This window comes from Ammospiza nelsoni, chromosome 16 (genome assembly GCF_027579445.1).
Source record: "Ammospiza nelsoni isolate bAmmNel1 chromosome 16, bAmmNel1.pri, whole genome shotgun sequence".
Lineage (NCBI taxonomy): Eukaryota > Metazoa > Chordata > Aves > Passeriformes > Passerellidae > Ammospiza > Ammospiza nelsoni.
The window spans coordinates 2,377,547-2,391,822 of record NC_080648.1 but is presented as its reverse complement, the minus strand read 5'-3'; the positions used below and the strand labels follow the sequence as shown (position 1 = coordinate 2,391,822).

The 14,276-nt window shown below is 57.6% G+C and overlaps 1 protein-coding gene across 1 annotated transcript; it reads right to left on the bottom strand.

The window, feature by feature from the left end:
• Nucleotides 1-813: 813 nt before the first annotated feature.
• On the bottom strand, nt 814-11,228 carry PCDH12 (protocadherin 12). Its single transcript, XM_059483602.1, has 4 exons — nt 8,325-11,228; nt 7,792-7,886; nt 6,476-6,687; nt 814-1,597 (listed from the first exon to the last, which is right to left on the bottom strand). The coding sequence occupies exons 1-4, from the start codon at nt 11,226-11,228 to the stop codon at nt 1,233-1,235; spliced, it is 3,576 nt and encodes a 1,191-aa protein (XP_059339585.1). The 3' UTR covers nt 814-1,232.
• Nucleotides 11,229-14,276: the final 3,048 nt, after the last annotated feature.

Here is a 14,276-nt window from a genome sequence, read left to right as displayed (position 1 = left end):
CATTTGCTGTGCTTTAAATGCTCTGTGTGATTGTCTGGTGCTGTGGCTCGGGTGTGTACACAGCTGAAGCTGGGAATGTCACCTCCAGGTACATGGAAAAGAACAGGGGTAGGGTACCCTGAGATGGTCCAGGAGAGCCCAGAAGCCCTTACCTGCCATCCCCACACTGCTGCATGAGCCCATGGGTCAGCACCACCCTTCCCTTCTCGAGGAGTGCAGAGGCACAGACACCTGTGTGCTTCTTCCTTTGTCACCAATACCTTGGTTTCCCCACCCATGCTATTATCCCAAAACTGTCTTACAGCTCCCAGACTGACAGATCAAAGTGAAAACCCATAAAAAGGGTGAAGCTTGTGACTGAATATTTCAAAACAGTGTTTTCACACTTCCTTTTTCCCAGGTTACCTTTGGCAGACTCCAGCCATCTGGTGTCTGCTTTTGGATAAGGACTGTGCTCCAAAATCCAATGGCCTCAAAGGAGAGAACAGAATAGAATGGAATCATTAGGGCTGGAAAAGACCTTTGAGAACATCAAGTCCAACCTGTGATTGATCCTCACCTTGTCACCCAGCTCAGAGCATTGAGTGCCACATCCAGTCCTTACGGAGAAGGAAGTGGTGGGCACTTGGAGCAGCCATAGGAGAGATGCCAGTGCTGATTTTGGGGGCTTTTAAAAAATGCCAACTTCCCAGTGGCAGAACCACAGAAGCTGGAAGGACCCATGGGAGACAACAGGCTCATCTCCCCTTCCCCAGCTGCCATTTCAGGCTTTCTGCACATATATTATGTCAGCTCCACTGCTGACAGAGAGGGTAGTGTTAGAAAAAAACAGTTTTATTTAAATAACTGAAACCCTGGAGCCCAGCTGCAGCAGTGTCCGTGACAGGTATTTTCACAGTCTGTGATCACATGGATGTATCTCACTGTGCTGTGGTTGTTCTCACAACCCCTTTGCCTGGGCCTGTCCTGGGAGGAAAGGCCCTCCTGCTGCTGGGTGGGATGGGAGGCTGGCAGAGCACTGGGAGAGCAGGGTGGGAGAGGAGGAAGGCAAGGACAGGCAGCTGGAGGGGAACTAAAGGTGAAATCAGTTGTGGAGAAATTCGATGGGGCGAGGCAAAGGAAGGAATACACCTGTCTAGGCATGGGTCATACAGTGACCCTGCTGGGGCTGGGGATAGGGCTGGGCACCCCAAATCTCTGAGTGTTCTCTCCCTGCCACAGCCACAGAGCTGCTACAGCCCTGGAGCAGCATCCCCCAGGCCGAGGCCGTGCCCACGGGCCGACAGCTGCCGCAGCAGCCCCGCGCCCGCCTCGCTGTGCACCTGCACCTTCTGGGACAGGATCATCTCAAACAGGGTGCTCATCTCCGACAGGAAGGTGCTGGCCAGCCTCGTCCCGCTGCCACCAGGGTCAGCCCCAGCACCTTTGCCAAAGGTCTCAAAGGTCCTCGGTGTCTCCTGCCTTGCAGCCTCCTCATCCTCGGCGGAGCGCAGCGAGTCGGGGCAGAAGACGTTGTCCTTGTAGCTGCTGGTGAGGGGCAGGGACAGCCGGGCCACCCACTCTGGGTCTGCAGCTGTCAGCCTCTTGAGGGCCAGCTCTGGGGAGGGACAGCACAGCAGAGAAAAGGAGGGAAATAAATTGATAAAAATATTGATAAATGAAAATATCTAAAATCAGCTGAGAGGCATGATGGTAAACAGATCACCGGTGACACCATGCAAACCAGCAGCTAAAAAAAGCCACAATAGAACTGGTTTGAAACTATGGGGGGTTTTGTTTTGTTTTTACTATAATATGTAATAGCCATTTTAATATAATAGCCATTAGAATCACTGTGCATTCTCATTTGTTGCAGTCTCAATTGGCACTTCACTAAATTGTTAGCAAAGCCTGAGAGAGGGAGGGTTCAGGACTGGCTGAAGGGGAGCAGACAATGAAAAGCTTTCCAGGGGGAAGTGTTGGACACAAAGATAGTGGACTTCCCTTCAGGGTCACTCCAGGGTGGGAATTTGCTGTTAAGGAGGCAGATTGAGACCGAAAAGAAATGGGTTACTGTGAAAACAATAACACCAGAATGAAATTCTGGATTATAAAATGCACAGCTGGATGGTTGGAGACTGGGACTGAACAATTGAGCTCTAAAGTAGTTGTTCCTCGATTGGAAACAGCTGAGGAGCAGGGGGAGCCTGGGCTGGGGGCTGGGGCAGGCTCGTTAGTGCAGCAGTAATTTGATTGTGGCCCACAATGGGCAACTGGAATCACACAGAGGACTCAGGGTATTCCCTGCTGGCAGGGAGGCACAGCCAGGGTGGATTGTTACTGGGTCTGATTAGGGGAATTACACACAAATCTGATTATGCATCTGTGGGAGAGGGAGCTGAAACCACACCAGCAGGGAAAACTCTGGAGATGAACCCAGGAGTGATCCAGGCTGACACAATGGAGACCCCAAGAGCTGGGGGTTGCTGCTCCTAAGGAAGCAAGTGCTCTCCAGGGATCTGACTGCAACCTGTCATTAGCCTGAGGAGATATGCGCCAGCAGAGGAAATCTTTATGCTTAAAATAGTGTTGGCAAGAGAAGAAGTGATTATAGATGTCCATGAATAAACATCTCCTGGAAAATAAAGGAAGGACCCCATAGCAAGGAGAGCCTGGAATAGCTTCCTCGTCAGACAGCAGGAAGGGGAACAGGGATTCTTGTTTTTTGAGGTCTCTGGTAAACAAGAGTCCGTGCTGTGGTGCACAGAGGCTGCATTCCAGCCCCTCATTGTTCCTTCCCAAAGCACATCCCAGAACCTCAGGGGAGTTCAGAGCAACCAGCCAGTTTAGGGAAGGTGTTGGGAGCAGCAAAACCTCACTGGTAACTAAACCCAGCAGTCCCAGGGTGGCAAGGGCTGGTGTCACTGTAGTAATAATAATTGTGTGACTCTGACTAAAAAGTGGCATCTGAAAGGAGGGTCCCCATTCCAATGCTCTTGTCCTGCTAATTCCAGAGGGTGGTCAATACCCTGCCACAGCTGGGACCTGGGATCTGCAGTGAGTGACTGAGACAAGGCTCCTCCCTCAGCCAGCCAAGCAATTGCTCCTTTTCCTCTGGAAAATAACTGCCCTGGCATGGGCTGGGGGAGAGAGCTGGGACTCCAGCGTGGTAAGCAGAAAAGGGCAGGTACATCCCTTAGATTTTTGTTTCAGCTGGAGTCCCAAAATTCTTTTGTGTTGCTTCACATCCAGGGTTTCTTTCTGCAATCTTAGTATTTGAGTTGCAGTGACTGCTCCTTGAGACACCACCCAAGTGTGCTGCAGATTTTGCTGTAAAATATGCAGTTTTCTCCTCCCCAGTCTGCACGAAGCCACCTCATTCCCTGAATATTTGGCTGCCTCAGCTCTGGAGCAGGGCACAACTGGTCTGCTCTCTGCAGGGAGAGCTGGGCTGACGGTCCCATGGCCATGAAAACCTCATAATTAGGTATGTTTAATTTGACCAATAACTCTTTACTGCCTTGTTTTAATGGTGTTTGGGGAGCAGGGGTTGTTTTTATCATCCATAAAGTTCTATCTCTCATCTGCTGCTGGGAGTGCTGTGCTGGGCTGCTGGGGGATCAGAGCTAACAGACGGTGCTGCGAGTTCATCCCACAACATCAACAATCCCAGAGCTGCCCGGGATTGCAGTCCCCCCGCTGGGAACAGCACAAAGGCCCAGCCAGCCTCAGCCAGCTGTTAGGATGCTCCTGAGCACCAGCAGTGCTTCCTTCCTCCCTCTCAGAATGCAAGTCCACGGCTCTGTTTGTGTCTGGGAGAGGAGGAAGGAGCCCGGCAGCTCTGGCGGCTGCGCTCGGCCGTCTGTGCAGGCAGCTCTGGGCTCCTGAGACAGGTTTGCAGCTCTGGGTTCCTGGGGAAGGACTGGCAGCTCTGGGCTCCTGGGGAAGGACTGGCAGCTCTGGGCTCCTTGGGAAGGTTTGCAGCTCTGGGTTCCTGGGGAAGGACTGGCAGCTCTGGGCTCCTGGGACAGCTCTGGGCTCCTGGGACAGCTCTGGGCTCCTGGGGAAGGGTTGCAGCTCTAAGCTCCTGAGGAAAGTTTGCAGTTCTGGGCTCCTGAGGAGGGTTTGCAGCTCTGGAACAGATCAGCCTCTAGGCAAGGCCAGCAGGAATCCACACAGCCTCAGCACTCCCTGCTGGCATGGAGCTGCCCAGGGAATTAATTGGTGGAATCATCATCCCAGCAATGGGGATGTGGCACTGGGGACACGGGTCACTGGTGGACATGGCAGTGCTGGGGAACAATGGTCTGGGAGGGCTTTTCCAGATCTAATGATCATATGGAATCCCAGGACTTTGGCCAACTGGATGATTGTCCTGTCAGATCCAAGAATCATGGGAGATGGCATTTCATGGATCAGCCTCACCATAGCTCTGATTTTCCATCCTTGTGTGGGCAGGACTGGATCCAGAGCTGCTGGGCAGCTCCCCCAGTCCCTTTTCTGGGATCAGGGCATGTCAGTGCACCTGGGATGGAGCTGGGCTCCTCTTGGTTCCCTGCTCTTGGCTGCAGGACCTCAGAACCCAAGGAAGCTTTTAGGTCTCAGCCTTTCCTTTGTTTGCTCCTTACTGGAATAAAAGAGCAGGGAGGCAAAGGGGGAGAAGCAGCAGCTTCTACCTTCAGCACCAAAAATGCCCAGCTCTGGAATTCAAACCACCCCAGCAGCAAAGCTCAAGGAGTTTCTTTTCTGTGGAGGAGCACAGAGGCTCCACAATGAAATTTCTGCTACAGGACATGAGTCAGCCCAACTCTTTCAAATTGAAATGCCAAGAGAGGAGATTTTTAGAACAAATCAATAAAAGGAACATGTAGAAAATGTCAGGCCCAGATGGTATTCACCCCGGAGTGCCAGAGGAACTCAGTTATGAAATTGCCTGGTTTATTAGCTGCTGTTCATTAACTACTGCTTCAAATGAATGCAGGAGGGGAGGTGGAAATGGTGACAGGAGTTTTTAAGTATGTGAAGGTGAACCCAGCCCAGGCAGATTCAGAGAAATCCTTCTGTGCAAGGCTCAGCAGAGAGAGCCATGGAGCTGCTGCTCCCAGAGGAACCACCTGACATTGTCACATGGGGAATTGTGTTCTGAAATTTGGAAGGGCTGCATGGAGAGTCCTGCATGGAGAGGCTCTGGACAAGGGTCTGGAGTGCCAGGACAAGGGAATGGCTTCCCAGAGCCAGAGGGCAGGGCTGGATGGGATATTGGGAGGGAATTGTTCCCTGGCAGGGTGGGCAGGCCCTGGCACAGGGTGCCCAGAGCAGCTGGGGCTGCCTCTGGATCCCTGGCAGTGCCCAAGGCCAGGGCTGGGAGCAGCCTAGGACAGTGGGAGGTGTCCCTGCATGGCAGGGGTGGCACTGGATGGACTTTAAGGTCCCTTCCCACCCAAACTGTTCTAGAATTCAATTCTGTGAAGGCAGAGGTCACCTGAGCTGATGGAACAGCACCAGCCAGGCTTGCAGGGCACCTGAGCTGTGCCTGAATTTACAGCCAGGTTCTGTAGGGACTAATATGTTTTAAAAGCTGGGAAGTGAGGGTAGGAATAATTAATCTTCCTCACCAAGGGAGGTCATTAGCAGAGTCCCAGAGTATCTGCTCAACACAGTGATAAATGATATGGCAAGGGGACAATGTTGGTGTTGACTCCACTAAAACACCCAAAAGCAGAGGGTTGCTGAAGGACCTGATAATGCTGACTGCCATGAGCAAAGTGTGGCTGGTGAATTTCTGTGTCACCAACTGTCAGATAATTGTCACAGGGAACAACAACCTGTCATGTGTTGATGGCTCTCCCTCCACGCAGAGGAGGGATTTGGGAGCCACAACAAACAGGGCTCAGCGTGGAGCTTGGGCAGGAGAGGAATTAGGAACACACAAGAAAACCTCCTTGTACCCCCAGTGGATCCTAAACACTGCACAACAATTCTGGTCACACATCTCAAAAAAGATAAAATTAGCAGCAGGTTGGTCACAGGAGATGAAGAGGAAGGAGGATCCAGTGGGGCTCTGAGGGTAGATAACATCTTGAGGGGTTTGACAAGGACAAGTGTTCACCTTTCTCACTCTGCACAGACCAGGAGACCACGAAGGGAGGGCTCAGGCCAGCATGGGAAGCAGCTCACCAGCTGCAATGTGCAACTGGCCCTCACCCCTCAGCAATGACAGAGGCCAAGCTCACACGTCCATGGGAGGGAAGAGCAGCCATAAACACATGGAAAGACCAATGTGAAGCTCAGCAAGTCCCTTGGCCTGCTACCAAAAGCCTGCGATGGCCCAGACATGCTGCCCCAAGCACTGCCCCTGCCAGAGCCTCTCTGGGAGGTGCGACATGCCCTGGTTGCTGCAGGACCTCCTGGATAGGGTTAGTGTGGGTTACCTGAGGATATCCCACTGCTGCAGCCCCCCCAGCCCCAGCCTGTCCCAGCAGCGAGGTCACCTCACCTGCCTGTGGCTCCAGGAGGGTCTCCAGCTCCTCTCCCACGAGCTGCTGCACGGAGAGCTCGAAGGCACTGTCGCAGTCGCGGTCGCCGGCCTCGCTCTCGCCGTGCCCGCTGTCCTTGGTGCTCAGGCAGTCCGTGTCCAGCCCTGTGTCCAGCCCTGTGTCCAGCCCCGTGTCCAGCCCTGTGTCCAGCCCCGTGTCCAGCCCTGCAGCCCTGCCAGGGGTCACAACACCCAGGTCACTTCAGCCCCAGTGAGCCTTTGGAAGGGTCTCTATCTCCCCAAAATGCCCCAAAGAGAGGCTCCGGGCAGCCTCCCCATGCACCACCCACAGAACCAAAGGCATTTTGAATGCCCATCAGTTAATGAGGTTTGGGGAGTTGCTCCACATTTCTTGCCTGAAAGGGTTTTTATCCTTCTGCAGCAAGATCAGAGAACCACAGAAGGGTTGGAAGGGACCTTAAAGCCCATCTCATTCCACCCCCTGCCACGGGTAGGGACACCCTCCATAGTCCCAGCTTGCTCCAAGCCCAGTCCAACCTGGTCTGGAACATTTCCAGGGGTCTAGGGGCATATCCTGAGCAAACAGGGACTTGCTGGCTCCTCCCCATTAATTCAGAGGAGCTTTCCCCTGCAGGACCAAGTGAGGAGCACCCCAGATACCCTGGAGCTGCTCTCCCTCCCTCTCCATCCTCTGCAGCTGCAGGTGAGAAAGGTGGAGAAAGCTGTGTCTGCCCGTGGCCTGGCCAGGTGGGGACAGGGGGACACAGCAAGGCAGTGATGAAGACTCAGCATCCTCAGGAGTGTGTACCCAGAGCACACAGCATAATTTAATGGGAACACCATGAAGTTTGGGGATATCTTTAGCACACAGCTGGGATATCTCAGTGCCTCCAGCCCTGCTGCAGTTCCTCACTCATCTGCCCCCTGGCACAGGGTCAGGTGTCCCAAACTCATGTTGACAGGCACTAAGAAAGCATCCAGAGCTATGAGAACACTCATCCTTGTGCTGCTGCCTCCATAGCTGGGCCCCTCTGTGCTCCTGAGCACCCAGAAGCATCAGAGTTCTTGGCAAGGGATGGCTCATGGCCATGGAAGAGCTCAAGTGAGTATGGAGGGACCTGCCAAAGGTACCCCAGGAAGGAGGCAAAGAGCAGCTGGATACCATGAGGAGCACAACCTGCCCCTGAAGGGAGAACCTCCAAACTCAGGAGATGAGGCTTTTCCTTGTGTGTCTCTGCCCTCGGAGGTTTTAGCCTGGTGGGGCTGGGGCAGGGGAAGGGGGCGTGGGGAAGGGAAGTGCTGGGAGCCAGCTTTACCTGCTGCCGTTCTTGGCCGTGTACTTGTTTCCCCTGTAGTTTGTTTTGGGCTGGAACTGGCCCTGGTGCAGCAGGGAGAGCAGCTGGGAGATTTGCTGCAAGGCAGGAAAAGCCTGTTGAGCCCCGGGCCGGCCACTCAAGCTGCTTCCTGCCAGGACGTCCCTCCGAGCCCCCCGGCCTTTTTATAGCGTTTCCTCCTCCTGCAGATGGCTCAGCATCCCCACACCGGGGAAAAACAAGCACTGGGCAGCCCACCTGGGCCCGAGCTTCCCCTGCAGCCCTCCTGCTGTCCCTGTCCCTGGGATTGTCCCCTTGTCACACCCTGTGCCAGCCCCGCTCCCGCCTGTCCCGCTGGGGTGACCCTGCTGGGGTGACCCTGCTGGGTGAGGGGATGCTCATCCTACCCAGGCCTGGGGAAGAGACCAAGCAAAGACCCTCAGGCTGCCCATTCCCACCGCGCCAGGGTGGGCACGGCCCGGGCAAGGAAGGGCTGGGGGTGCCCACACGCCAGGAACGCCCGGAACGGCTCCTACCTGCACTGGGGGCGACTCCATGGCGAACTCCCCGGTCGGGCTCTGCTCCGCCAGGGCCACCAGCGACAGCCGGACCAGGCTCCTGAGGATCTGCTGGTGGGGCTGGGGCTGCCCGGGTCCCCCCGCACCCACGGGCGGCTCGGCTGGCACTCGGGGCTCTCCCATGGGTGGCTTCACCAAGCTCTTGCCGTGCGGCGGTGCCTCCGCGGGGCCCGCAGCCTCCCTCACGGCGTGCTTGGCTCTGTGGGGCGGGCAGGGCCGGCGCTGCAGGACGGGCAGCTCCAAGGTGCCCTGCTGCTCCTCCGAGCCCTTTTGTGTCCTCTGATTCCTCAGGGTCCTGTAGAGAGTGGGCGTGAGGTGCAGGGGAGCCTGCGGGGACTCCCCGGTCGCAGGGGTGGCCATGTCGGGCTGCTCCTCCTGGCAGGCCCGGGGGGGCTCGGGCTCCCGGGGGCGGCCCCGGAGCAGCGGCACCAGGTGGATGTCGGCCTTCTGGATCTGCCTGTGCGGCTTCTTGAGCTGCTGCTGCCTGCGGGCGTCCTCCGCCTCCCGGCAGTTGTAGGCCATGCCGTCCTTCTTGTCCTTCTTGCGCAGGGACAGGGTGAGCGCCAGCAGCAGCACGCAGCCGCCCAGCAGAGCGGCCAGGCAGATGAGCAGCAGCACGGACAGGCTGGGCCAGCCGGGATCCCGCGCTGACATCTTGGAGAAGGCGCCGTGCCGCCGGAACAGCAAGCGGAGCCGGGCCAGGGTGTGCAGGGGAGTGTCCCCCTGGTCACTCACCCGCACCAGCAGCTCCTGCTGGCTGCCGGCCAGGCTGCTGGCATTGCTGGCGTTGAGGGACACCTGCCCCAGCAGCGGGTCCAGGATGAAGAGCCCGGCATCATCCCCACCCACCAGATCATACCGAAGAGCCCCATTGGTGCCGGAGTCCACATCCCGGGCCACGATGGTGAAGAGGAAGGGGTTGGCAGGGCACGACATGAGTGTGGAATTGGTCACTGCTGCAGCCCCCTGGGTGCTCCCATTCCCAGGGACCACCCAGCAGCAGCCGGTGTCCACATTGACCAGGACAGAGAGCGTGGCCACCCCTCCCACCAGTGCTGGCGTGGTGATGATGGGTGCGTTGTCATTCCGGTCAAGCACAGCCAGCCTGATGGAGATGTTGGATGCCAGCTTGGGATGCCCTCCATCCTCTGCTGTCACCAGGAACTCCAGGCTCCTCACCTGCTCATAATCAAAAGCTTGGAGGGCAAAAATGTCTCCAGTGATGGGGTCGACTGAGACCAGCCCCAAAGCAGAGGGGTCCAGGATCCTGTAGGTGACTTTCCCGTTGGAGCCCAGGTCAGGGTCAGTGGCACGGACAGTGAGCAGGAAGGCAGGTGCTTCACCATTCTCAGCAACAGCAGCCTCGTAGGCGGCCTTCTCAAAGGCTGGGGCGTTGTCATTGACATCACTGATGCAGATGGTGAGGTGTTTCAGCACGGCCAGGGACAGGTCCCCCATGTCCCGCACCACCAGCGTCAGGTTGTACTCGGCGCGCCGCTCGCGGTCCAGCGAGGCGTTGGTCAGCAGCGCGAAGCTGTGGCTGTTGGTCCTCTTCAGCCTGAAGTGCTCGTAGCCCTGGCTGAGGGAGCAGAGCACTTGCCCGTTGCTTCCCGAGTCAGGGTCGCTGGCTGTCACCAGGGCCACAAAGCTGTCCTTGGGGAGGGCCTCGGACAGCACAGGCTCCCGCGCGGCCCAGGTGACATGGACATCAGGAGCGTTGTCATTGACATCCAGGACCTTGACCAGGACCTTGCAGTGTGCCGGGATGGGGTTGGCGCCCAGATCCCGCGCCTGCACGTCCAGCTCGTAGGCGTGGGTCTCCTCGTAGTCTAGAGGGAGCCTCAGGAGGATGCTGCCCGTGCGGGTGTCGATGCTGAAGGTGCTCAGCACCTCGGGGGGCGCGTGCCTGCTCAGGCTGTACTCGATCTCCCCATTGGGACCCTGGTCAGGGTCAGTGGCCGTGACGGTCACAAGGAGGGTCCCGGGCTGGGCGTCCTCCTGAACCTCCACCGTCAGGGAGCTCTCTGCAAACACGGGGCTGTTGTCATTGGAGTCGAGGACAATGACTTTAATCAAAGCAGTACCTGATTTTGGTTGCTCCCCATGATCCGTGGCCGTCAGCACGAGGTCAAAGGAGGAGTGCAGCTCCCGATCCACCTCCTTAACCACGACAAGCTCCGCGTGCCTCATCCCATCAGAGCTGGAGACGACCTCCAGAGCAAAGTGCTCACTGGGGGAGAGGGCGTAGGAGCAGCGGGCGTTGGAGCCAGCGTCAGCATCCACGGCTCGATCCAGCGGGATCCGTGTCCGCAGGGATGCGCTCTCTGAGATCTCCAGCTCCAGCTCGGGCGTGGGGAACCGCGGCGCGTTGTCATTGATGTCCATCACCTGAACCTCCACGTGGATCAGGGCCGGGTTCTGGGCAGCCAGCACGTCGAAGGACACCCAGCAGGGATCACTGTGGCGGCACAGCTGCTCCCTGTCCACCCGCCCAGCCGTGCTGAGCACCCCATCCCCGCTGCCCACGTGCAGCGGGAACCTGCCGGGGGTCTCCATCAGCTGAAAGGTCTCGGCCGCCTCGCCGCTCTCGCCGCCCTCAAAGTGCTCGGCCAGGCTCCCTATGACAGTTCCCGGGGGCACCTCCTCCAGCACCCGGTACTGCACCGTGAACGTGGCCACCTCCTGGGCATCGGCGCTCAGGAACAGGTACCACCACCAGAGCGCCGGCAGCCGCAGCGCCGAGCGGCTCAGCCCCAGCACGCTGCTGGCAGAGCCCCCGCGGCCCCGCCGCGCTGCCATGGGCTGTCCCGCCGGCCACCGCATCCCCGCAGAGTCCTCAGGGCCACCGCAGGGCCTCGCCATCCTCTGCCATCTCCGAGGGCCGTGGGCTCCAGCCAGAGCTTGGAAAGGAGGGGAAGTCACAAGCAGGGCTGGTGGCTGTTCCCCGCGCTGCCATCACCGGGGCTCCCCGGCCGGGACAGCCCGGAGCGGAGGGACCGTCCCCGGAGCAGCCACCGGCCGGCTGGCCGGGCTGGGGATGGAGCGGCAGACATCCTATGGAAACCCCTCCTACAGGAAAAGGGAGGACCGGGCTGGTACAATGCCGGGGCTGGGTGGGGGCTTGTGGGGCGGCACAGGCCCGGCAGTGAGAGGGTGTGGAAGTGCCCTCCGATCCCAGCCTCGGGGGACCGTCACCGCTGTCACCTGCAGCGCACACTGTTCAGAAGGTGGTATTCCTGCAGGCCCTGACCCAACACAAGCCTCTTGCGCTTCAGGAAGAGGTGATGGACTCCTGCTTCTTCATTGACGCAAAGCCTTGTTCTTCACACTTCTACATCTCAGACTTTGACATTTTCCCTAAATCCAAGTGCAATCCCTGCTCCTTGCTCTGCCTTTGGAGGGCGATGAGCCCAAGTCACCTTTCCCAGTACAGAGGTGCTGATGTCACCAGTTCCAGCTGGACACACCAAAATGAGCTGATGAATCAGCAGGAGCGTGGCCACGCCAAACACAGCCGGGAGGGCACGAGGGAAGGAGGGAGGTGCTGGCAGACACAGCCTGTGTCCGTTCAGGCCTCTCCCCATCCCTGCATCCGGCTGTCCTGGCTGCTCCCTCTCTTGGCACGTGCTCCATCCCAGCTTGGCTCAGCACTGATTTCCCTGGCGTCACTCCTGCACCATCAAATCCCTTCTTGGCCTTATTTCAGCACCTCACCCTGAGCCCCCACCTTCAGGCTGCCCAGCTGTTGTACCAGTATCACCACAGCTGGCCAGCTGTACACACACAGGTAGCACAGCCTGAAGGTGTTCCACATATTCCTCCTGAGCCTGCAGAGCCCCCAGGCCCCAGGCTGGGTTTGCTTTGGTCTCGAGGTGACAGAAGGCATTCAGAACAGGGAAGGTCATCTGGAATTTCCCTTGGGTGCTCTGGAGCATTCTCAAGGTGTGGTTGAAGCCCCACCAGCCACAGCATCTTTGTGTCTCCACACCTTCCAGGCAGCCTCCAGCAGCCTTTGGTGTCCTGTCCTCACCTTCTCCTCCTGCTTTTCCAGCCTTGATGGGCACCCCTGTCCCCCCCAGCCTATTCCCATCCCTCCCAGCTCCCCTCACACTCTGGATTTCCCAGGTGAGGTTCTGCTGTCATCAGTTTCCTTTGCCATGGTGAATTTTGGTGTCACAAAGAGCAGCAAAGCCAAAGCCACCGCAGTGCCACGAGCTGTGCCCTCAGCACCGCGGGAGGAAGGGACGGTGCTGCGGGGGGTGGCCGGAGCCCGGTGCTATTCCTGGGCTCGGCCCCAGCTCCAGGTGACCTTTGCCAAGTCATTTCCCTGCTTTGTGCTCGCGCTTCCTCCTGCGCAGCCCGGGGCTCTCCCGGAGGGATGATCCCGCCTGATCCCGCCCGCTCCCGCTGCCCGCGGAGCTCCGGCTGGAGAAGCGGATGTCTCACAGCCCGTGCCCGATTTTGGGAGGGGAGGTGGGAAGGCCACTTCCTTCTGCTGGGGCTGTTATCCCTCCACCTCCCGGGTTTTTAATGCTTTTCCTTTTCAGGGATGGAGCAGAACAGAAGAACCACGCTGGAGCATCACAAGGGAAAGGAAATAAATATGACACCCCAAGACTGTGAGAGTTCCCTGAGGAGCCCTGCCTGGGGTTTCCTTGCCCCATCACCTCCCAATCCCACTGCAGAACCAGCCACTCTCCCCCAGTGCCTGTGTTTAACCCATCACTGACACCACAGGAGGTGAATCCCCCCGACTCCAGCACCCACCTGCCAGATCCCACTTGCTGCCATCCCCACCCCTCAGCTGGGAGGATTCCAAACCTCCAAACCACTCATTTTTCTCCCCAGGTGGGATTTTGAGTACCAGTTCGCTCAGGGAAAGACTGGGAGGAGAAGTCACTGTCACCAGGCTGTGAGCCCCCTGAGCACTGTCCCCAGCCTGTCTGTACAGATCCCAGCACTGGTGACAGGTCTGGCCTGCCCAAGAGGAGCTGGAGGAGCTCCTGCATGAATTATTGATGATTCTTCAGGAATAAACCCCTACAGACCAGGCCTGTGACCCTCAGCCAGCAGAACATTCCCAGCTGGCAGGAGGGTGCTGCAAAAGCATGGCTGAGCTGCAAATCAGTGCCGTGGAGGGAGATGGACAGAAAGCTGCAAGAAAATAGGAAAGAAAAACGGGGTCGAGCTGAGACTTGCCAGAAGCACAGGCAGGGAAATGAGATCTGGTGCTAAAAACAAAACATGTCTCCTCCTGTTTCCTGTTCACACCCCAGCAGGCTCCCAACGTGCTTCAGGACCTCCATGACCACTGCGGTGGCTACAAACACAAAAATCCTCCTCTAAGGTTTAGACTGCACCTGAACCCTTTCATTTAAAGCTCAGGAAGAATTGAATTATTACAGCACTTCATGCATTCACTGTGTGCAATCACTGTGCTTCCTTCAGCTCCTGCCCGACTCTGTCCGTGCCCAGAGCAGCTGGAAATGCCATTTTCAGGAGTGCCAGCCTGGCTCTCTGCAGCTCAGCTGCTCCCCAGGCTCCAGAGCAGGGCACGGGCGCACCCTGAGCTCCCAGGGGTGCAGAGCTGTGCTGGAGGCACCACTCTCCCTGTCCATCACCTGGCAGAGAGCAGCACCATCAGGTTATTTCAAGCTCCACTGCACAGCTGGAGATGTTCAAACTTTGTCATTTTGGGCTGACACGGTGCTAGCCTGGGACCAGGAGCTGTGCCGTAACACAGCAGGGAGCAGAGGGCAGCTCAAAATGAGAGTGAAGAGGCTTTTTCATATCTAATAATTTTCTCTGATGAAGACAGGCTGGGAGCTGGGGATGTTCACCTGGACAAGAGGGGACTCCGGGCAGACTTTGAAGCCCCTTCCAGTGCCCAAGGCCTCCAGAGCTCCAGGA

Excerpts from the sequence above, each read along its gene's own strand:
- PCDH12 (XM_059483602.1), bottom strand. The coding sequence starts at position 11,228 with ATGGCGAGGCCCTGCGGTGGCCCTGAGGACTCTGCGGGGATGCGGTGG. Across the intron at positions 7,887-8,324 it reads TGGAGTCGCCCCCAGTGCAG|CAAATCTCCCAGCTGCTCTC; the intron begins GTAGGAGCCGTT and ends CCTGCCTTGCAG. Across the intron at positions 6,688-7,791 it reads ACGGCCAAGAACGGCAGCAG|GGCTGCAGGGCTGGACACGG; the intron begins GTAAAGCTGGCT and ends GACCCCTGGCAG.